At 42.7% G+C, this 23,242-nt stretch overlaps 2 protein-coding genes across 2 annotated transcripts; both read right to left on the bottom strand.

Moving 5' to 3' along the window:
- Positions 1 to 3,216: 3,216 nt before the first annotated feature.
- Positions 3,217 to 13,024, bottom strand: LOC306927553 (uncharacterized protein). The gene is made up of 3 exons (XM_079507330.1): positions 12,891 to 13,024; positions 10,400 to 10,525; positions 3,217 to 5,605 (listed from the first exon to the last, which is right to left on the bottom strand). The coding sequence occupies exons 2-3, from the start codon at positions 10,491 to 10,493 to the stop codon at positions 3,969 to 3,971; spliced, it is 1,731 nt and encodes a 576-aa protein (XP_079363456.1). The 5' UTR covers positions 10,494 to 10,525; positions 12,891 to 13,024; the 3' UTR covers positions 3,217 to 3,968.
- A 9,347-nt stretch (positions 13,025 to 22,371) lies between these two features.
- LOC306928044 (akirin-2-like) lies at positions 22,372 to 22,995 on the bottom strand (the record flags this gene model as incomplete). The annotated part of the gene is made up of 1 exon (XM_079507964.1): positions 22,372 to 22,995. The coding sequence occupies one exon, from the start codon at positions 22,993 to 22,995 to the stop codon at positions 22,372 to 22,374; it is 624 nt and encodes a 207-aa protein (XP_079364090.1).
- Between the last annotated feature and the right edge of the window lie 247 nt (positions 22,996 to 23,242).

The raw sequence follows: 23,242 nt of genomic DNA, 5'->3' as shown, positions 1-23,242 counted from the left end.
TTGTTTTCACAACTGCATTGTGGGTAACTGAGTTCTTCTCCTGACCAGTTTGAGTAGACGCCAGTTGGTGTATTGCTGCCCCCTACTGTTGGTCTCGGGTACTGTCCATAGTTTCTACAGTACCAGTACTGTGACCTTGAATCCAGACCTGTCGAGAGAAGAGAACATCCATCTAGGAGTGCAACGGTTAATCCAACTAATACATTTCAATTATTATGGAAAATAATTGTTAATCATTAAGGTGATAAATTAACCCATTATTGAATCAATGCCTATTTTAGAGATGCAATTATAGCCTAAATCTTCCCAAATAATGAAAAATCCCGAAATATTGAAACTAGCACATCTACAAGCTCAAACACTGTTGTGCAACTTAGCATAACAGGGCTGATGTCGTTAATCAATTTATAAATACTCAATTTGATGCAGCAATTAGACTAATTGATTTAATTAATATTCATCCCCATTTTGGGTCAATCCAATACAATCAAAATAGTGAAAACTGTATAAGGTCACAACTGAACTTCTAGATCGTTAAAGGGATATTTCACTTAAAAAAAACTTTGTCATTTTAACGTCTACTCACTTATGTACTTGAGGGGGCTGTGGATTGTCATTTACTGTTTTCATTTATTTTGGAAAAGAACCTCCTGCAGCTCCAGCTGCTCCTCCTCCTCACAAAATCAAAAATAATTATTAAAAAAAACACGGCCCCCTCACGTACATTATCAGTCAACAGAAAATAGGTCTGGTGTTTCCGATGAATATATCATGATTCAAATGGAGTTTTAAGTTATAATGGGTTTGTATAGGAAGGGGGAAGGGCAGCTAAAATTAATATCAAATATCTACATACTGACTGAAGCAACTTAAAAACTGTCTGGGGTGTTCATATAAATCCTGCAATTAATTCATTAAATTAATTAAGTTTTTTAGAAAGTGAAATATCCCTTTAAATGCTTAATCAAATCATTGGAATGAAGCTTGTTGATTATTCAATTAAACAAAAAAGTAATCCATATAATAATCTCTAAGGAAATAATGTATAGTTGCAGCCCTAAATGTATGAGATTTGATGCACACTCAAACACACCAAGGTACACCCTGTACACCTTAACATACAGTACACCTATCAAACAGAGTGAACCCTGATGAAGCCTCAGGCTGAAACACGTTGGTCAACAGCGTTTTTGTAAAGCTTTACTTTTTTTCATGGAATAAAGGATTTTCTACTTGAACTTAACAGAGTTGCCGTGTGCCTTCTTTAAGTTCACCACCTTCATTTTCATCCCACTGTGATATTTACAAAGGAATTTAACCTTAAACTAACTTTTGTCCTGAAAGTACAAAACCCTCGATCTCCAAAGAGCACCTCTTTACAGGTTTCTATATTTAAGGACACACAAAGCTCTGCTTCTTTTATCTGATACACACCTTCCACTTAAAAAGGGCCCGTCTCCTCAAATACACACCTACCACTTTAGGCCTGTCTCTCCTCAAAATACACACCTTCCCTTGAAAGGGCCTGTCTCGGGGCACGGTGGCACAGTCAGAGGTGTTGTCGCCTCACAGTCCTAGGTTCGATTCCCGCTGGGGACGCTGTGGGCGTGTTACCTCCTACGCGTCATCAGTGCCCATACCCGAGGCGGGGTTGGTGAAAGGGACTTTGTGAGGAGTGTGCATGTTCTCCCCGTGTCCCCCAGGGTAGGTACCCTCACAAAAAAACATGCAGTAATCCTGGTCTCTAAACTACCTCCCCCTGGCCAGCCGGGGCGCCTGATGGAGGGGGAAGGAACTGGTCGGAATAACGTGTTCCTTCCACATGTTACGTCCGGCCAGGGAAACTCCCCCGTCAGGTGAAAAGAAGCAGCTTGGACTCCTCATGCACAGAGGTCAGTCCGCTGCCCCCCTCCCCCAGGTTGGCAGAGGAAGTGTAGCACCCAGGATTACATTAGATAATTGACACTGGGTGAAAAAATGGGTTGCAAAATTGAAAGGGCCTGTCTCTCCTCAAATACACCTTCCACTTGAAAGGGCCCGTCTCTCCTCAAATACGCAAACATTCATTCTCATACAACCTGGATATGTACGCCATTGAGGGACGCTCACTCTTTTTGATATACAGGTTTAATGTTTGTTTTTCCTTAAACAAACATTAAAAACGCCATTGACAGAGGTTAATGTTTGTTTTGTCACTAACACACATTAAATGCCATTAACAATGAACAGAGTTTAATGTTTGTTTTGTCCTCGATGTTGTACAACGTTGTAAGTCAAGATGATAAGAGCGCCCCTCACTTCACATGGGTGTGATATTTTTGTTTAATACAATTGTCACACACATACAATTGATTCATTCCAATAAAAATGCATACATACATTTTGTCCTTAACTGATTCATTAACTTAATGAGTACAATAATTGAAGTAGTGCCTCCCATTGGACGTGTAATAAAACACAACAACATTGCATTCCAATTAATTTCATTGGTTGAAACATTAATTAATTGCGTTCAAATTATAACATCATAACAGTAAATATCTACATACATAACAAACGTTTTAAGGATTTAAAGGAGCATTCAGTGATTTGGAAAACCCCCCGGTCCGCCCCAGTAACAAGATGTGCACATGCACGCACTACAGTGGGGGGGACATGCGACAGGCCAACAGCACACACACCAAGGCCCGCCCCCGCTCGATCATGATTTGCGGAAGGCCCCTCTCTATCCTGATTGGATGAAGGCTGGGCCACCTAGCCAAAAACGAAACCTAAGGGTTTTTGACCCCCAGGGGTTAACTGGGGACAGGGAGGAACTACTTATATGGTCAGCACACTCTATAGTAGGGATGATTATCACAACAACAAAAAAAGACGACAAGTGATATTTTAATTAAGTGAAATCACTGAATATACCGTTAAAATCAGAAGAAAACATACTGCTCCTGTCAGTAGGGACTTTAAGCAACGACGGCTACGGCAGTCTGCTCCGGCAACCGGAAATGGATCAGTGCTCGATACATAAACCTGCTTGCCGTCGCAGCCCTTTCTACTACAGCAGAACCTACACTTACACGTAGTGTCTACAACGCCGTCATAACCATGTTTATTGAAATTATAGCTGTCATACATTTACACCGATTGCTCCATCACCTCTCTTATGCTGTGTAATGTGTTGGCATGCTCTGAATGAAGAAATAACACTAATACCATATGTCATATTAACCATGTTTATTAAATCAGTTTTAGAATAACACAGATTGCTCCAGCACCTTCCTCTTTCCACTGCTGATCATGTCCAGCACATGTAAGAATTAAGCAATATCTGCAAGTTAGCGAGGGGGTGTTTAAAAAAAAAGAAAAAAGAATGTGTTTATGTTTGACGCATGCTGCATAGACGCGTCACCATGGGAACCAATGTCGCCGTCGCCCACAGCTGTTTGCTTAACAATTTTGACAGCTACGGCGATTGCATCATAGCCGCTATACTTCCGCCTAGTGGACCCGTCCTGAAAAACGTTGCTTAAAGTCCCTATTGACGGCAGCAGTATAAATAATAAGTACCCATAATATTTCACTCATTTATAGTGGAAAGTTTCTTTTTTGAGGGGCGCTAGCCCATCCTATACAGGTTTAATGTTTGTTTTAGTTCAATGTTTGTTTTAAAAACGCCATTGACAATATTGTCCCTAATTACGTAATATTGTCTCTTTATTGTTAATGGCATTTATTATTTGTGTTGGCGCCGTTTGTTTTACGTCACCATTACATCACCTAATCAACATGAGTTAGACTTCAATATATTAGCGCCCCTCATGTGACCTGAGTTGCTGAAAAGGTTTTTATCCAGTGTGGACATACTGGTGTCTTTTCAGATAAGCTGAATATGCAAAACTCTTGTCACAATGTTTACAGTGGAAAGGTTTTTCTTCTGTATGGATACGCTTGTGTGCCTTCAGGGTACCCTGCTACTGAAACTCTTCTCCAGTGTGGACACTGTGTGTTTTCAGAGGAGTTGACCATCCAAAACTCTTCAAAAACAATTTCCACTGTAAACAATGTTTACAGTGGAAAGGTTTATCTCTAGTGTGGATAGGCTGGTGTGTTTTCAGAGAAGTAGACATAGTGAAACTCTTTTTACAAAGTTTACAGTGGAAAGGTTTTTCTCTAGTGCCGATACGCTGGCGTGTCCTCAGGGAACCTGACTCACTGAAACTCTTGTCACGCCGTTCGTCATCACCGTCTTCACTGGTCTCCTCCCAATCATCACTGTCTTCAGTGACTTCAGTGTCAGATTCAACTTCAGAGCAGTGGGAAGAGATGTCATCATCATTTTCTTCTTCACCCTTCACTGCTAGTAATGTCAACATTGACCCATCAGGCTTTTCTCCAGTATGGATACACTCATGTGCCTTCAGGGTACCCGGCTGACTGAAACTCTTGTCACAATGTTTACACTGGAAAGGTTTTTCTCCAGTGTGAACACCCTGGTGTCTTTTCAGAGAAGTTGACCATGCAAAACTCTTCTTACAATGTTTACAGTGGAAAGGTTTTTCTCCAGTGTGGATACGCTGGTGTATCTTCATTACATCAGATCGATTGAAACTCTTGTCACAATGTTGACAGTGGAAAGGTTTTCCTCCTGTGTGGATACGCTGGTGTATCTTCAGGTTACCTGACAAACTGAAACTCTTGTCACAATGTTTACACTGGAAAGGTTTTACTCCAGTGTGGACATGCTGGCGTGTCCTCAAGGAACCTGACTCACTGAAACTCTTGTCATGCTGTTTGTCATCATTGTCTTCACTGGTCTCCTCCCAATCATCACTGTCTTCAGTGTCAGAATCAAGTTCAACTTCAACTTCAGAGTATTGGGAAGAGATGTCTTCTTCTTCTTCATCATCATCATCATTTTCTTCTTCACATTTCACTGCTAGTGCCTTCAGGGTGCCCGTTTTTTCTCCTGTGTGGATACGCTGGTGTCTATTCAGGGAACCTGACACACTGAAACTCTTGTCACAATGTTTACACTGGAAAGGTTTTTCTCCAGTGTGGACACTCTGATGTCTTTTCAGAGAAGTTGGCCATGCAAAACTCTTCTTACAATGTTTACAGTGGAAAGGTTTTTCTCCAGTGTGGATACGCTGGTGTGTTTTCAGAGAAGTAGACATAGTGAAACTCTTTTTACAAAGCTTACAGTGGAAAGGTTTATCTCTACTGCTGATACACTGGCGTGTCCTCAATGAACCTGACTCACTGAAACTCTTGTCACGCCGTTCGTCATCACTGTCTTCACTGGTCTCCTCCCAATCATCACTGTCTTCAGTGACTTCAGTGTCAGATTCAAGTTCAACTTCAACTTCAGAGCAGTGGGAAGAGATGTATTTTTCTTCATCATCATTTTTCTCTTCACCTTTCACTGCTAGTAATGTCAACATTGACCCATCAGACTGCTCTGGTCTTTGAAGTAGATCTTCCTGTTCCTCCTTAAGCTCTTCCTGTTTCTCTTTAATGTGTGGAGGCTCTGGTTCCTCCTGGAGCAGGCTGAGGCTCCTCTCCTGTTTAATAGAATCCTCCTCTTTACATACAACCATGTGCAGGATGTCTAGGAGCAGAAAAAATCCATAATAGTTAATACTAGATTCCTAAAATCCTAAAACTATTCTTCCACTGTCCATGTTCCATGTAGAAAATGAGCTTTCACCTTCAAAGTATTAGCAACATATCAGCAACTTAAATATTGTGAGTAGATATTAGAATTGCTATATACTTATACTTATTCCATTAGTCATGATACTATGTTGAAACAATACTTCATTGGGGGGCTCTGATCTGGGAGTAATAATGTTTAGAATAGGTTTTGTCTGCATGCAGGGAGTCCGCCATACCAATTTAGCCTCAGTACACCACCAAGATACAATTTGCCAGCGCCTAGACTACACGTCAGAAAAATATAGGCTACTATCCATCCATCTTCAACCGCTTATCCGTAGTTGGGTCGTGGGGGCAACAGCTCCACCAGAGACCTCCAGACATTCCTCTCCATAGCAACATCAGTAACTTCCTCCTGGGGGATCCCGAGGCGTTCCAAGGCCAGTGAGTCGATGAATTTCCTCCAACTGCGCCTTGGTCTGCCCCGGGGTCTCCTTCCAGTGGGACCTCGACCTCCCTAGGGAGACGTTCGAGAGGCATTCTAACCAGATGCCTGAACCACCTAAGCTGGCTACCACAATGCATAATTTAGCTAGTGGTTTATCCATCATGTAGCTATGCATCGACAACTCATAACACAAGTGCACCCTCACAGGAGAGCGTGCACTGGGGCTTGACAATTATCATTATGAACATGCAAGATATTATTCTCGTCACAAAATGGAACAATATAGCCTGCTATAGGCTACAGCTAAAGGCAGACACTCACGGTATATTCTTTATAGATTATATTTTGTTGTACTTGATTGGGTTGAGATAGAAACATAACTTGATTGGGTTTTAGATTAGTGCTATTCTATTTAGAAAAGCCTCCTGTGGATAGGTGTTGAAAAGTAGCACTCGTGCACTTAAATCTGGTTCGTCCAATGTGATCGTGATGTCCATGTCAAATGAATAAACAATTGCAGCTCATTGCAATGTGTGAGCTTATAGATCGACTATTTCAGGCATCTGTCCCCCAAAATATAGGGATGCTAGGGTTAAAAAAAACAGTCAGAGATCTGTTATCTCTGAGCCCTTTCTAGACACCACAGACTCTATTCAGTATTTAAGTCCGACGTCATTTTGTAGTGCTACGTTACGTCCGGGTCCAAGTGGCACCAGCTCCCGTCCGCATCTCATTGTAAATAGAATATCTAAATCTTTTTACAATGACGTTATTTTTCAGAAAGCCCATTTTAACCCTCAATGGCTTATTGAGGGTTAAAATGGGTCTTAATGCTTCCAACTCGAGTAGAATTATTAATGTTTTGTACAAGTGTCCATGACAAAAAAAATACATGTGGAGACAATAAATATAAAGACTATTATTATCATTATTATTGAAGGTGGTAACAGTCCATTTGCTCAGTAAAATATTTTGGGGGCATATTTAGAATGTTTGCAGGCTTGAATATGTTGAATCTAGTTTGCATTAATGAGGATTTAGTTGACACAATGAAATAAAATGGCGATAGTATTCAGTGTGGGGCAGACGGCCTGTCACAGCCAGATTTGGGAGAGCAGCACAGCTTTGTTGTTGCGAGGAAAGCGGTAAAATTAGACTTTCGTGGTTGTTTTCGTCTCAGATTTAGTCAGACGGAGCGTCACAGTATAACTCTATGGGGACACAAAAGTAGGACCCGGAAGTATCTCAGGAGGGGGCGCTCACGTCAAAGCTAAAATACTGAATTGTTCTCCATGCTAAACCCCTTATCCCTAAACTACTTTGCTTTTCTTTTTTTTGTTTTTGCTTTTTTTTGTTTGTTTTTTACTAATTCTTTGAATAGTTCAACTAGCCGATTTACATTGACACGATGTGAGCTTGTAGATTGGCTATTTGAACTATTCAAAAAAGAAAGGAAAATACGTTTAGGGATAAGGGGTTTAGCATGGACGAAAATAGAGCCCCTCGTCTGCTACAGAGACACACCATGAAACTCTGTTTGAGACCTACATCCATTCTGTAAAGAAAATCACAAGGTGAACTTATATGGTCCAGTTTTCGTTTCGCATTGCATCCGTGTAAAATACGATATGTGCTTTTAAGAAAATAAACATTGAATAGTATAACAGTTGTTTAATGACTTTGACCTCTTAAGACATTCCTGGGGGAGGGGGTCATTTTGCTGTTTCTATCTCACGCTTCCTTGCACTGACCTGACCATTGAACACTTTGTTTGGCTTTGCACTGTGGCATTTATTTTTCTTGTCTTTGTTATGACGAGACGCAGTAATACACTTTATGACGCACTGATTGACTGTATATAGACACCTTATTTGTTTACCCTTGTGTGCTTTGTATTATTAAGGGACCAAGAAGTCCCAAAGGGACTTTGGTCCCTTATTGTTTTCCTTTTTTCCCCTTCTCCTTCTGCTCCTTCTGCCAAAAATAGCAGTTCTGGCTGAACCGTGCGGTCGGGTTTCGCGAAACGTGGGAATCTGGTAGAGGTCCATGCCAAACGGTGACCATGCAAAGCCCATGACCATTGACCAAAGGGTGGCGCTGAATTGAAAATGCAAACTTTGAACGTGCATAGCTCATGAACCGTTTGACCGTTGGCTATGAAACTTATGTGTCACATATGTGTCTCCTCATGCCGGAAAACTTTTGTGCTCTGACTTTTGACCTCTGACCTTTAGATCACCCTCCATTCTGAATTATATGAAAAACAGTAAAACTATCTCCTCCCAGAATCTTTGATCAAAATGCACGAAAACTTCTACGCGTGAACCTTGGGCCTATACGGACAAAAAAAAACGTAGTACATTTTTTTTAGTGAAAAAAATGTTTTTATGAGCCAATGAAAATTGCTGTTTTGTGAAAATTATTCTTCTGCCCCTAATACATATATGCAGCGTCATATGCTTTTTTTTACAGTATGGTAGAGGGTCTTGCCAAATAGCACTGAAACCAGTCTTACTCTAATTGGCCAAAGGATGGCGCTATGGCAAGTTTTTTGAAAATTAAACAGGCATAACTCATACCTCGTTTGGCCAAGTCATGGCACTTGTTTCCACATGTTCCTTGACTCATAGGGAACACATCTATTACTTTGACAAGTAAGCTCCACCCTCAGATTAACGCCATTTTGAAAAATGCTTATAACTGATTTTCTGCCTGGATTTTTTACCAATTTGCATGAAACTTCCTACACACAATCTATGGACCATTATCTGAAATCCCGGTTGAAGAGAAGTGTGTACGTTAAAACATGAACAGCGAACACACTGTAGTAATCCATAATGACATGCCCAAAGGCAGGACACACATAATTGTCATCAAAAACACTGAATGATTTTGACAGATTTTACACTTCTATTGTACGTAAAAAACGACCCTGTCACAATTCCATGGTCTTCTTTTTCTCAAGTTTAGTCTTCCATGTTTATATGGCTTATTTGTGCATATTGTTCTTATTGCTTACAGCTATATTTATTATTATTATTGTTTCTTGATGCATCTCGTCTTTCCTTTTGCCTTATTTCTACTGTATACTACAGTACTTTTGATCTTTCTTATTCTTAAATGTAAGTTGTAAGCTGATTTTCCCCGCAAGATAATAAAGGTATCTATCTTTATAGATCTATGCTAACCCTAACCAGGAATAGTCTGGTGCCCACCAGAGAGACGGGTGGCAGCCTGAATGTAGACGGCACACAGGAGCAGTATGGGTTGGCGCCACAGCCTGTCCTCCGTGAGGAGGAAGCCCAACAAACCCTCGCTGAGGCCTTTAGGGGGGCCATTCAAGCCGCAAGCAGACCCTGCAGCACCACCATTGCTCAGATGGAGCCTGCAGAACCATTGTGGCTCAAGAATCCACCACTCCTGAATGAAGTGTCTGGTGCTGGGAGTACGGTGCAACGCACAGGTCCTGGACCTGGTGAGAGCAGGAGTGTACCTGGTGAGACGTAGGAGGGGCCCAGACAGGAGTCAATTAACCCACAGAGCCTAGTCCTTCCAAGCGCCAGAATCGTACCGCCCAGTCCCGGCTGGTGGCCCTGGTCTTGCCCTAATGGGACTGATCGAGGGTAGCTAAATTGGGACTTGATCACCCCGGCTGGGTCACCTGAGTGAGGGGTATGATGTTCGAGTGACCCAAAACCCAGATGATCTTGGCATCACTGAGGATACGTCCCAGGTGCATCCATGCAATGTTTTTTAGTTCTATGCAGTGCCCTTGTTGGCCAGGTGTGGCTGATCGGTGCTGGTTGCGAGGGGCAGTGATTTGGCCAATCACTGCTGATCCGCCAACTTGAGTGTCATGGTTAAGGGTTGAGACACTCTAAAGCCCTAACTACACCAAAGGGTCACCATGCAACTCATTGCGTCCAAACGGTTGCAAGGAGTTAACGCTAAAACGTTAACACACCCTTTGGTGTGGTTTGGGCCATTGAATTCTATGCGTTGAATCACTAGGAACGACGTCAACGTGCAACAGGACATATCACACCACAGGGACAACGCTAAAACCTTCTTGACCCTTTGGCGTGTGGTTAGGGCTTAAGAAGGTTGGGGACCACCTAATGACATTTCTTCCAGGCCAAGGCTTTATCCATTAGAAATGGATTATAATCGCATCTTTGATGTATTTACAAACTTCGTCATGATATGTTTTGCCATTGTTATTGTATAGTGAAAATAAGACATTGTGGCAGCCCTACAGAACAGAAAATATGAAAGAAAGGAAGAGCACATGAAACTTACTGAGGTGTGGATGGTCTTCAGGTTCCCGTTTAATAGAAATGTCTTCAGGTTCCTGTTTAATACAATCGTCCCTGGCTGAGTCTGGAGAGTTCATCTTCACCTGCAGTCTGGACTCCACAAACTGGTCTGAAATCAAGTGAATAAGGAAGGACTTTAATAACTGGAGACCTAGCGGTGTTAGCCCAACTCTCCAACATGTGAATCTTGAGATAATGGCATTCATGCATTAGGGAAGAAATCATGCTTAACTTAAATTAAAAAATACAAAATGTAGAATGTGTGTATATATATATATATATATATATATATATATATATATATAATACAAAATATGTGTATATATATATATATAATTACAAATTAAAAATATATGTGTAAAATATAAATATGTGTGTGTAAAAGTAAAAATATTTAAGACGACCGTTGAGCCGATTCTACTCTATGGCTCCGAGACATGGACACTTTCAAAGAAACTAGAGAAACGGTTGCACTTACACCCGCCTTCTAATAAGAGCGCAAAATCTGTCTTGGAAGAGCCACCCATCGACTAATCTAATATACGGCAACCTTCCCTGTGTTTCTTCACTAGTCCGATCCAGAAGAACACAGTTTGCCGGCCACTGCTTCAGAGCTGACAATGAGGTTATATCTTCCCTTCTTCTCTGGAGTCCTGCCTCAAAGCAGACCAGAGGTAGAAAACTGTCGTTCCCTGATGTCATCGCTAGGGACACATGTATCATTAAGCAGGAACTGGGGGTAGCAATGAAGGACCGGGAAGTGGCGTGGCATTGGGAAATCCATGATCTCGACCGCGGTCAAAACAATATATATAAAGATATATATAGGCCTAAATAGTAATGTTGCACAACACAATTTCACCTATTCCCTTATACCTGCTGTAAACGTGTGATGCGACAATGAACTTGAAGTATACAAACAACATAATTTGAAAAACAAGGAGAGAGCCTTAAAGTGTGTTTGTGGCTAAATCTGCAGCTTGTGAACAAGACAGGAAAACTATTCTCAATGTCAAGCATTACCTAGCCAGCTGTGCCTAGTTTCTCTATGCATTACCTGGATGGTCATTCTAGGACTGACACAATAATACAGCATGACAAATGTTTAGTTTGTAAGGATTCAATGTCTGCTGCATGTAAGGATTCAATGTCTGCTGCATGAAGACATCATGGAGCTCTAAGTTCACTTGACACTTGACAAGTTCACTTGACATTACAGTGGACAGAGTAAATATCCTACTGCTTTACAACATACGTTTGCACCTCGTGGCTTAATTTATATATGCAGATTAACCAGCTGTAATGCTGTAAAACATTGATGTCAACTACAGGGTTACAATCATAACAGTGACATCAACAACAACAACATGCAACAACACAATCTATAAATGTCTTACTGTTGTGTAGGTTTAAATACATGAGTCCAAAAAGGATGAAAAGGGTAATTAGGCTAATCAAATTTACATCTCAATTGCATTTCGAGGTGAAATATAATGGATATGAGCTGCAAGTCCAGCATGGTTCTTTCACTCAGCAAGAAAACTAGCCCGTCTTCGGACCCCCCGGGTTGAGCTCCTTTGGACCTACCGCGTAGGGTCCGGTATCACCGGCTTCAAGCGACATGGGATGCAATCTGATTTACCCTGACTTACCCCTCTGCTGCGGTGTGGGTGTCACGCTGACATATTCAAAAAGAAGCATATGAACGCTATAGGAGACAACGAACCTTCTGACCCCTCCCGCGAACGGCTCAGAAGCCGTTAAGTATTTTTAATGTTTGTACGACCGTTTTGGCAGCTCTGAAATTCTCTCTTCGGTCCCTCCTTGTTGACATCTCGGTTGGCTAGCTGCACCTACGAGGCGCGTAGGGAGGCGCAGCTAGCCAACCGAGAGGCTGGAGGCGGTACAATGGGATGTCAACAAGAGAGAATTTCAGAGCTGCCAAAACGGTCATACAAACATTAAAAATACTTAACGGCTTCTGAGCCGTTCGCGGGGGGGGTCAGAAGGTTCGTTGTCTCCTATAGCGTTCATATGCTTCTTTTTGAATATGTCAGCGTGACACCCACACCGCAGCAGAGGGGTAAGTCAGGGTAAATCAGATTGCATCCCATGTCGCTTGAAGCCGGTGATACCGGACCCTACGCGGTAGGTCCAAAGGAGCTCAACCCGGGGGGTCCGGAGACGGGCTACAAGAAAACAGACATCCTTAACAACAGCCTCTCTCTCGTACAAGTTAGCACACTGATGTAACGTCAGCTTTACACTAATAATAGTGGCATCAAGAAGATGCAACCAATTAAACAATGTATTGTTTGTATTACTGCTATAACTACTGCATGGTTGTTTATTATGATCTCATTTATAACAACCAAGCAGATATAGAGAAATGCGATTCATGTTCCATCTTAAAAGATGAGATAAAGTCAATAAAGACAGAGGGATGAAACACAACGTGAATCAGTTCATCTTACCTGCTGTGTTTCAGTGGTTGAGCTGCTAACAAACGACCTCCTGCTGCTTAACGACGACACTGTTTTGAAACGACACGTTTTACTTTTCTTTGTATGTTTAAGTGTCAACACCAGATACCCTGGGTAAATATAAATATAGATTTAATTTCATTTCATTTCAACAGTCAGTCAACAGACCGCCATGTTGTTTTCACAACTGCATTGTGGGTAACTGTGTTCTTCTCGACCAGTTTGTGCCAGTTGGCGTATTGATGCCCCCTACTGTTGGTCTCGGGTACTGTAGGCCTACGACGTGACTTTGTTTCCTTATAGTAGCAATCTATCTGGGAACCCTGGGAGCTGACCAGTAAAACTACAGTCTAGCTGATACTGTTATACTGAGTGCTTTTTTGCCGATGGCTTCCCAGAATTGTGTCAAACAGATTCAGAGAAATGGAGAAATAATGCAACGGTCTCCTTTGTGATTTTCACATACATTCTCATGAATGCTTGGGTTTAAATCCTATTAGTAGACATTGTATCTGAACAGTAGTCTACTGTCCTGTAGGCCTACTTTTCCTATGCGAACTTCTAATAAAGTATTCAATCAATGATGGTGCAGAGTGCATCGATCCTCATTCATTAGGTGTTAGTCTGTCTCCAATAGAAGAAGGGCTCATGGAAGAGTTTGGTGAGGAAGAAGTGCATCACTTCTGCAAGCACTTTGAGCCTCTTCTCACAAAAAAAGGTTGTAATGTGGCCGAGATTGACAGAGTGGTATAGAGCTAAAGTTGACGTAGTACGCCACCACAAGGACCAAACTTTCCTCCCGTTATGGTCAAGGTTTCTGAATGAGAAGGGAAGCACATATCCCAACCTGCTACACCTTATTAGAATTGTCTTGGTGTTCCCTGTTTCCACATCTCAGGTAGAGCGACAGTTCTCAATTATTACGCGAATGCAGGGAGACTGGTGCTTAAACCTGCACACATCTTCAATTGAAGACCCCCTACAGGGTTGTGCTCCTGCAGATTATAATAGCCAAGAAGCAGTGGCAAAATAGCGCATGCGTCTCGAGTCCCGGCGGCCCTTTGCCACACAGGCCCAGGAACTGCTCTGAGTACATAGTTTAAGTACTGCACTGCACTAAAAGGCTCTGTTTTGTCTATGTTGTAGGAGAACTTCGCCGCCAATGGAGGATGCGAGGGACCCCAAATGACACGTCCCCAAGACCTTGGGTTGTGATTTAATCCAATAGTATTTTATTGTGCTGTATTTTACCTTTTTAGTCTTTGTGCTTACTGTGATCATCTAAAAACAAACGTTTGAAATGTTTGGACTGAGCTGGGTTTGCTTTATATACGTACATCTAACTTTTGATCAATTTATGTGTGTGTGTGTGTGTGTGTGTGTGTGTGTGTGTGTGTGTGTACAATGTTTGCACTTTATGTTTGCAGTGATGTTTTGCACTATAGGTACTTACTGCATGTTGTACCTTGTTATACATTTGAGTGATTTGTGCACTTATAGGTACATTGCATGTTGTACCATATTATACATTTGAGTGACGTTTGCATTGAGGTACATTGCATGTTGTAACTATACTTTTGAGTAACGTTTGCACTTGGTACATTGCACGTCTTACCTTTTTTTTACATTTGAGTAATGTATGCACTTATAGGTACGTTGCACTTATAGTATCATTTTGAATTTTTGAGTGACGTTTGCACTGATTGACGTTTGTAGTTTTTGCATGTTTTGCATGTGTTTGAATAATGTTTGCTGTATTAACACAGATGCACACACATACAGTAAATTGATCAAAAGTTACTACTAAACTATTAAAGTAGCTTCTCAGTCCACCTTAAGACAAATTACGTTTAAAAACAAATATTGTAGGGATTTGGAAACTTTTTTTGCAGAGTGAATTTTTCTTCTTCTGTGGAACAGTGAATGAGAAACACCGTAAGCAAACTGTATGCCTTTTTCTTTCCATTGAAAGTGTACACTGTTATATTAGCAATGATTAATTAAAAGGTATTTTTTTGTAACTTTCAAAGCCTTGTCTGTATTATTTTATATTCTATTGTATTTTAGTCCACTTTTTGACCTTTCACCTCGCTGTATGGTGTGCCAATTTTATTTTTACACCTCTGCTGCTTAGCGGACAGTGTAGTGTTGTAGAGGAGGTCTCCCCGGACATGTGCATATGTCACACTAGTCGATACATAGCAGGGAGTTTTGTCCAGTGTCCACTTTAGTTCACTTTAGTCTGGAAATGGGATTTTTTACCTTTCACCTCGCTGTATGGTGTGCCAATTTTATTTTTACACCTCTGCTGCTTAGCGGACAGTGTAGTGTTGTAGAGGAGGTCTCCCCGGACATGTGCATATGTCACCCTAGTCGATACATAGCAGGGATTTTCAGCCGATTCGACTGGTATCACCCCATATAATCGGCGAAATCATCTGTTATCAGCACGTTTGAATGGTGCCAAAATGTCCATAGTGGCATCCTCACCACATAGCCTGGTCAAGGTTTCCCCCTGGTGGACGTGTCATTTTGGTGCATGGAACTAGGAGCTACTAATATATACTATTCTCTGTCTATCAGGACGTAACTCGAACGGCGCTGAGTCGGGTCTGGTGGCCTTCGCAACGCTCGGCACGGCGACTCGCTCGGCTAGCGCCTCGCTCGGCGGTGCCTCACGTAGCTCATGGCCACCAGACACGTGCGCCTCCGTCAGGACATCAGTGATAATGACAATCGCTACAATCGCTGATAATGACATACTGAACAGTGAGGATGCCAGTATGGACATTTTGGCACCATTCAAACGTGCTGATAACGGATGATTTCGCCGATTATATGGGGTGATACCAGTCGAATGGGGTGATTTGAAGCTATGGTTCCCTGCTTTCATATGACATGACGAAAATTCAAAAAAATCCAATGGCAGTCCCTCAGTCAAATTTAGTCACAAATGTTGACAAGACAGATGCTGATGAGATTACATTTAATTTAATTCCCCTCGATTGAATACAAAAAAGTAATGTGAATCACAGAAATCACATACATCTAAAATCTTAGTAATATATTTGGGACTTCTTGCATCGTTGAAGAATCCCCTCTGTTTTCCTCTGCCACATTTTACCCTGAAGATCCTGAGGACAAAACAAGAACAAAACAAATGGTTATAATATGAATGGTTGAGTTAGCCTCTAGTCTACACTACAGCAGTGTTCCCTGGCCTGCAGCGTGTCTTTCTCTTGTGAAGTGATCCAGCTTTTGAAACAGCCACGGTATGGCGGCAAATCCGGCAATGATCACGGTAAACGTCATACAGAAAGTTGATGACACTTCCAACGATTACGAAGCAATAAAGCTGCTGCATCTACCAAACGAATATCTGCATATTCACTTCGATCCACGTAAAAAGAGTCAGATTCTTCCTCAAGGAACTGGAAAAGGCTGCAAGACAGAGATCATTTTACATCCAGGATGACAACGCTGTATTGATTCGCCGCCATGAGCATAACACCTTTTGGAGAGTGTGTATGCGTGCGGTTACACATTTTGCCTTTTACAAAGACGGCGAAGAATTGTACGAATCCGTCAACCCACCTACCAGCCTACTCCATGAGGAACCTTGAACTGTTGTACGGCGACGATGTTGTTGTGGTATTGTCGTGAGCTGTCGTGGGACCAAGATGATGGCTGCACCTTTCTGACTGACTGGTGATTGTTATTGTTATTACCATAGAGTATATAAAAGGATAGAGACTGAACTGGCGCGAAGCTCCGCCCCCCCAGCTATTCATGTCAGTGGAAGTTGCTCAGTGGCGTTTTGAAGCACCCGGAAGACTGCCGGAAGTACCTCCTCCGGACCTCAAATTTGAGGTCCTTGGTGACGTAGGGAGTGATGGTCCTACATGTTAAAGCCCAGCTGCACGGGGTTTCCCGGTCATGAATACACGGGTCCGCCTGTAGTCCCTCCTCCTACCACTAGGGCCCAGAGCTTCAACATTGAATAGCCTTACTGGCCCCTTGGTTATTACTGATGATGTTCAGTTTAACCACCAGCACCCCTCGAACGATGTTACTGAAAGTGATTCCCCCTGCTCCATTATCTGATCATCTTTCGATACAGTGGACGACCGACGGACATACAGACAGACAGTGTCAGTGAGTGCTCTCATTGGCTGCAATACAGGACTTCTCGGGACGTGCTCGCAACCCATTTCATACTGTACGATGTCCAGTCGGCGACAGAATATCAACCCTGCTTGATATTCAGATGCGGTCGGGAAGGCGTCGGCGAGCACTTTTATCGGCGCTATATCTTCTCGCAGAGCCTTTCACACAAAGCGAGCAAAACCTCAGGGATCAAAGCCCGATCTTGCTTCAGATCGTGAGTTTGGTCGGCGAGCTCCAAAAATGGTCCCCGACAGCATAATCGGAGAAAATATCGTGCAGTGTGTACGAGCCATTAAGCAAGTAACTCCACCACCTCTCCCCCTCTCATGGAAGTAATTGACAATATATAAAGTTACAACACCAACTTTGATGAGGCTGTATTGCTTTGTTTGCAAAATATAAGGTTTTCTGAAAAAGGTATATTTTTCATTTCCTGAAAAATGAACATTTTGGAGTTATGTGTTTTCCTCCCGACAGCAGAGATATAATGTAGCATACGGTAGGCAGGCCGGGGTCTCCATGTTGGCTTGAGGTGGACATTTTAGGCCAATATTTAAATCAAAAAGAAAACTCATTCATTCTTCCCATTGACGATATTCAGAGATTTCAGACCATATTCAGACCATCTTGCCAGCAAGGTGGTAACTAGGTGCAACGTCCCATTGATTCATCAAAATAGAAAAGTCCTATCTAATTAAAAACAACGTCAAACTCACCAACATTAGAGCTGTACTGAAAGCTTGAATGATCCAATTTTTGTTTCATAAAAATCCACCGTAGACATGTTATGAGCTACTTTCAATTCTGTGCAGACCACACTTGCCACAGTTTCAGCCTATATTGAAGTAAGACAGGAAGAAGACAACAAGGAAACTTAACGTAAGTACGTTTCTTTAAAGGGCCAGTTTACCCCCAAATGACAGGGTGGACAGCAATGTCAGGGACACACAAAAAATTATGATTATGATATATGATATGATATGATTATAAAAACAGAATAGATCATATGATTTATGATCAAAATGACTTGTTTTATCAAATATCAAATAAAACTATGTAAAAAGAAAAATCTAAAAATGAACCACTTATTAGACACACTGTATAGTTAGCAGAGTGGTGTGTGGGACATGCCAAAATCATATACATCCAATGTTACAGATCTGTATAAAATGAAGGAAACACATTTCAAGAGACTCATCATTGTACTGATATGTGTGTAAATGTTTGGCCATTCATAATAAAACCTCAGAGTTTCATTATTTTGTTACATTTTCATGATATTTGAGTGATTGTGATGGGGACACCCAAATGTACCTTATGGTGATATTGACTCGGGTGATGTTTTTCTGAGTAAAAGTAAAGTGCTGGAGTTTGGAAGTGCTCGTCGACTATCACTCAACAGCCCATGGAAACACTTTGCAGATATTAAGAGGATAATTCAAGCTTTCCGTACAGCTGCAATGCTGGCGAGTTTGACATTGTTTACCATCAGATAGGACTTTTCTGTTTGGACTAGACCTGTACGTGCCCGTCGCAGTGGGCCACCGGCCTACTTGGGAACGACGCAACTTGGGAACCTAATGATATACGTTGTCATAGCACCCGTTTTAACTGTCAGCCGGTGTCCCACATGGAGATCTGTGTATGTGCCTGTGTGCCTGTGTCTGAAGACTGTTTGGATGAATGGGCTGTCAATGGGAGGTTGCACCTAGTTAGCACCTTGTTGGCAAGATGGCCACGGTCTGGATATCGTCAATAGAGATTTTAGAAAATATGTATGTGAAGTTGCCCAAACGGCCAAGGCTCCAAGAACAGTCAGAAATGCAGATTAAAGGTGTAGTGAAATGGCTTTTTTGGGCATTTTATTTTGAAGTTTCAGCCTCAGACGGCAGGATAACTGAACCAATCAAAGCGTCGCATCCCTCCAGGCTATGGGCCCTAGGTCCGTCTCATGCACGCGTATGCAGAGTGGTTTGTTTACAAAGTGACAGAGAGACGGCAGAGAAGCCAGGGGATTTTTTTCTAACCTGTACACAACCTATATAGCCTACATATTTTAGCGTGATGATTAAGTTGAAAACGAGTAATACACTGTCTGGATGTCATCTTGAATGGGATTAAAAACAGAGGATTTCTGTAATCAGTAGCAGCTGTGTTTGGAGAACGTGCAGCAATGGGAGGAAAGAAAAGAGAACATAAGAAGCGCTTCGTGGGTCCTTTATGTAGCAATGGGAATCAAATGGGTGAGCTTCATTTGTATTGGCTTTTATTGATGTGTAGCTCTACACGTCATCACGCAGCACGTTTTCGTTTTTTTTATTTTCATGGACTTTTCCCATTGTTTTGGCATCCATTGTTAGGTATGCCCATATGATCACCACGCATATGGTCTAAACGTGTGCATTTCTTTTTTAAATTTCACTACACCTTTAAGGGTTTTTATTTTCCCCAAACTGCTCCACCAAAAGTCCAGACAGAATTGTTCAGTGCAATAATTCTCAATAGCAAACTATAATACTGGCAAAAAAATAAAGAAAGGACAAAAAGATGAATAATATACTTAAGCAACACTTCTTAACAAAACCCAAACAGGATGAGAACTCTCTTCAGGCTATGCATTGATCGCACAAGGCCCTGTTATGTAGTTCTCCCTCAGGGATGTTATTTGTGTCAATGCCCACATCCAACTAACCTGTCTGTCCCTGCAGCCTCCCTTAAATAGGAGAGTGGATCCTACCACGGGACACAGAATCAATTAGCAACAATTCTATTCAATACAATAATAACAATACTTCCATATAAATGCTTCCATAAATAACCCATTTTATAAAAGTAACCTAAACATACTAAAGATGCGTTACAATTAAACAAATCAGCATGAAATCTCAATGAAAAATAGACGTTACTCATAGCATAGGAAACCAACAGCCGTCTCCTGCACAGCACTTGGCCCCTTCCTAATCAAGGGAATAATTGCCACCAGCAGTGCAGGAGACAGTGAACATACAGTATATGGTTTTCAATACACAAGTTTCAATCAATATTCATTCTTTCATGTTATAAAGGCAGTTTGACGTATAGGGCACGGGTTGCCCCATTTATATATATTTATTTTAAGCCTGGAAACCAAGACACCCAGGCTCCTGGTGAATCATGACCATAAAACAATTGATTCTGTCTCAAAAAATAAAAATACAAATAAATTGATTAATTATTGTATACTATATTTAATAAATACCTTCTTTTTTCTTTTTTTTTTTTACAGTTTTCAAAATAATAATAATGCAGAATCAATTATTATTTTATTATTTCAATTATTATAAATAATGTATGGGATTCTTTTTTTCTTTATTTTTATGTGGCACCAAAAATGGCCGCCACTGCTATATCCTATTAGTGGATGTGTTCAGATATTTACATTCCTTTCGTCTTCTCAGTGTTATGATGTTGTGGAGTATGTTTTCTTATTCGCAGGCAGGCAAGCTTACAAGCCATAACTGAAGCCGTCTTCAAACCTACTACAACCCTGACCTGGGAAGACTTTAAGTTTGCTTTTGCATGATATGCAGGTGTGCACAATCTTTGTTCATAACTATAATCCTAGAAATTTGCGTCCTCAGAATGCGTCTGCGTCTACGCACTGCGAGTGGCTGGAAAGTGTGCCATTCCGCGCTGCGGTTGGCTGGAAAGTGTGCCATGCTGCGCTGCGATTGGCTGGAAAGTCATTCACCTGAATGGTGCCTAATAGTTGCTGCTGCTAGTTTGGTTCAGCAATACAAATGCAATGAATGTGCATGGACGCAGGGGTATGGAGTATAGTAATAATAAACCCAGGAACCAGCAGGATGTTTCCCACTTTAGAGCATCACATAGGAGGAGTCTCGAGCATGCATGGCATGTCTATTAAATATGGCATAGGCTCAAACATGACAACAAATAAAATAAATATAAATGAACAGCTGCCAAAAAAGACCAGAAAAGAAAAAGTCAAGTCATTTCCCCAGTTTTCGCACACATCCGTTTCAAGGATTTCAATAATGTTAGTACCATTTCAATGAAATGTTGAGCTGGGAGTGGGTGTGCTCAAGGGTAACAAACAATAGTTCTGAAGTCCTCTTCCATAATGGTTCCTTCGGCCAAAGCATTCATTCCTCTTGGTGGAGATCATTCATTCTCATTCATCTGTCCACCTTTGGACCACAAGGTCATGGGTTCGATCCCGGGCACCGCCAATGCAGTGTATGACTAGCGCGGCTTGGGTGCAGCACATCGTGGGGAAAGTAGACCAGGGTCTAGCGCATTGTAACAGGGACAGCAGACTCCCATGCGTTACCGGCTGATACCGACAACAAGCCACTCCCGACCTAATTAACTGGGCGTAGCAGTTCCTATTCTTAATAGATCTCCTATCCAGCCATGTCTGCCCTGGTGCAGTCCAGGTGTTGGTAGTAGAGTTGCTTTTCTATGATGCGCTTATAGAGCACATTCCGGTGCTCTGCTTTCTTTCCCATCTGCATGAAGGGAGTCATTTTTTTGTCGTAAGGGTGGTAATCTCCTCGTCTTTCTCTTTCTCCCGTTCCATTTCCTGGAACTTGATCTCTGCCATTCGTAGGGAAGGTTAAAAAAAATGTACTTGTACAAGCCAGAAAAATGCATCCACTTTTGGAGTTCCCAGGCTGTGCTGATAAGCACATCCCCGCATCTGTGGGAAGCCGGGCGGGGGAGGGCGATCTTTTGTCACGGCGACTCCTATAAGACGTGCGGTGCCTGTCGGTGGGGGGGAGGAGTGCATGTGTTTGGTCCGACTAGTCATTGGTCCGAAACACGACAACCCACCTCAAACCCTAACCTAGCCATAACCGCAAGCACGGGAGCAGGCGCTAGTCCGAGGTGCGGACGCATGTCGAACCAATGCTCCGTCGGACCATAGTATGCCTCCCGGGGGGAGGGGTGTTGAACGGTGATGGAGGCATCCTCCACGTGGGAATACCTCACTGCCGGGTGAGCTAAAAAGTGGTCGGCAGTGTGGGTCAAAAGGGGGGGGGGGGGGGGGGGGGGGGGGGGGGGGGCGGGCGTTCAAATCCGGTTTCAAATTGGGCGGGCTGAAACCATGTCCAAATATGGTAAGTCATACATCATAGATAGATACGTCATAGATGACTGGCGTCATAGACCGGCCACATGAAGCCACGCCTTTATTGGGCCCTGTGGCTTGTTTCTTGAGACTTGCCCCGTTAGCTTGCATTAGAGACAGAAGAGAGGCTGCCTGCCTGGCAGTGCCTGCTAAGGATTTTGTACCACTCATTTAATTGATGTAACTTATATGTCTCTCCCCGAACTGTCGCATCCACTGGTCCTGCGTGAACTTCACGAAGGTGTCGTACTGTTCGGCCAACTTCGACGACAGAGTCTCCTCGTACTCCTCGCGCACCTTCTCCTCCCTTTCCTTCAGGAGGCGCTCGCAGATCATCCGGACTTGTCGGAGCGTCAGCAGAGGCTGCTCCCTCCTCGTTGGGGAAACGGCTCCGCTTCCACAAGACGTCCCTCCTCCCGGCATGCTGTTGAAAGCGCTCGCGATGGACAACTGCGACGGCGACCCGGGGGGAGAATAGCAGCCCTGCTCCGACGGCTGCTGGCCTCCGTCTGGGCGTTTCACCTTGTGGATGCGTCTGTATTCCTGCTTGATGTTGTTCAGGAGCTGCTCCGTGCTGAGGCCGGGAGACGGCGACTTGGCGAACGGCGACGGTTCCATGCACAGGTACTTCCTGGGGGCCGACGGCTGCGACGACGATGCCGGGGACATGCACCTTCGCCTTTTGTATTGCGAATGCGACGGCACGTCCTTTCGTCGTCTCTTGGAAGAAATCGGACTCATCACCAGCGGATCGAAATCATGCATGGTCCTCTTCAGGGTGGCTGCGCACGCCATGATGTGACTAGAGGGTGTTCAAGGGTCTTTCTTTGCGGGGGGGAAAGGTTCCCTTTCCAGACACTGTTAAAATGATTTTGTGAAAAGGACTTGTTCACCGATGCCTGAGCTTATCCGGGAATGGTTAATGTCTTATTACGAGTCTCTTGGTACAGATCTCCTGTAGGCGATGAGGCTTGCCTGGGTATATCTCTTCACGCTCCAATGAGACCTCTGCTTATAAGCCCAGTTTGTGACGTCAGTCTTA

This window comes from Electrona antarctica (genome assembly GCF_951216825.1).
Source record: "Electrona antarctica genome assembly, chromosome: 8".
Classification (NCBI taxonomy): Eukaryota; Metazoa; Chordata; class Actinopteri; order Myctophiformes; family Myctophidae; genus Electrona; species Electrona antarctica.
Note: the sequence above shows the minus strand (reverse complement) of the source record. Positions and strands in the feature narration are given on the sequence as shown.

Excerpts from the sequence above, each read along its gene's own strand:
- LOC306927553 (XM_079507330.1), bottom strand. The coding sequence starts at position 10,493 with ATGAACTCTCCAGACTCAGCCAGGGACGATTGTATTAAACAGGAACCT. Across the intron at positions 5,606-10,399 it reads TGAAGACCATCCACACCTCA|ACATCCTGCACATGGTTGTA; the intron begins GTAAGTTTCATG and ends TTCTGCTCCTAG.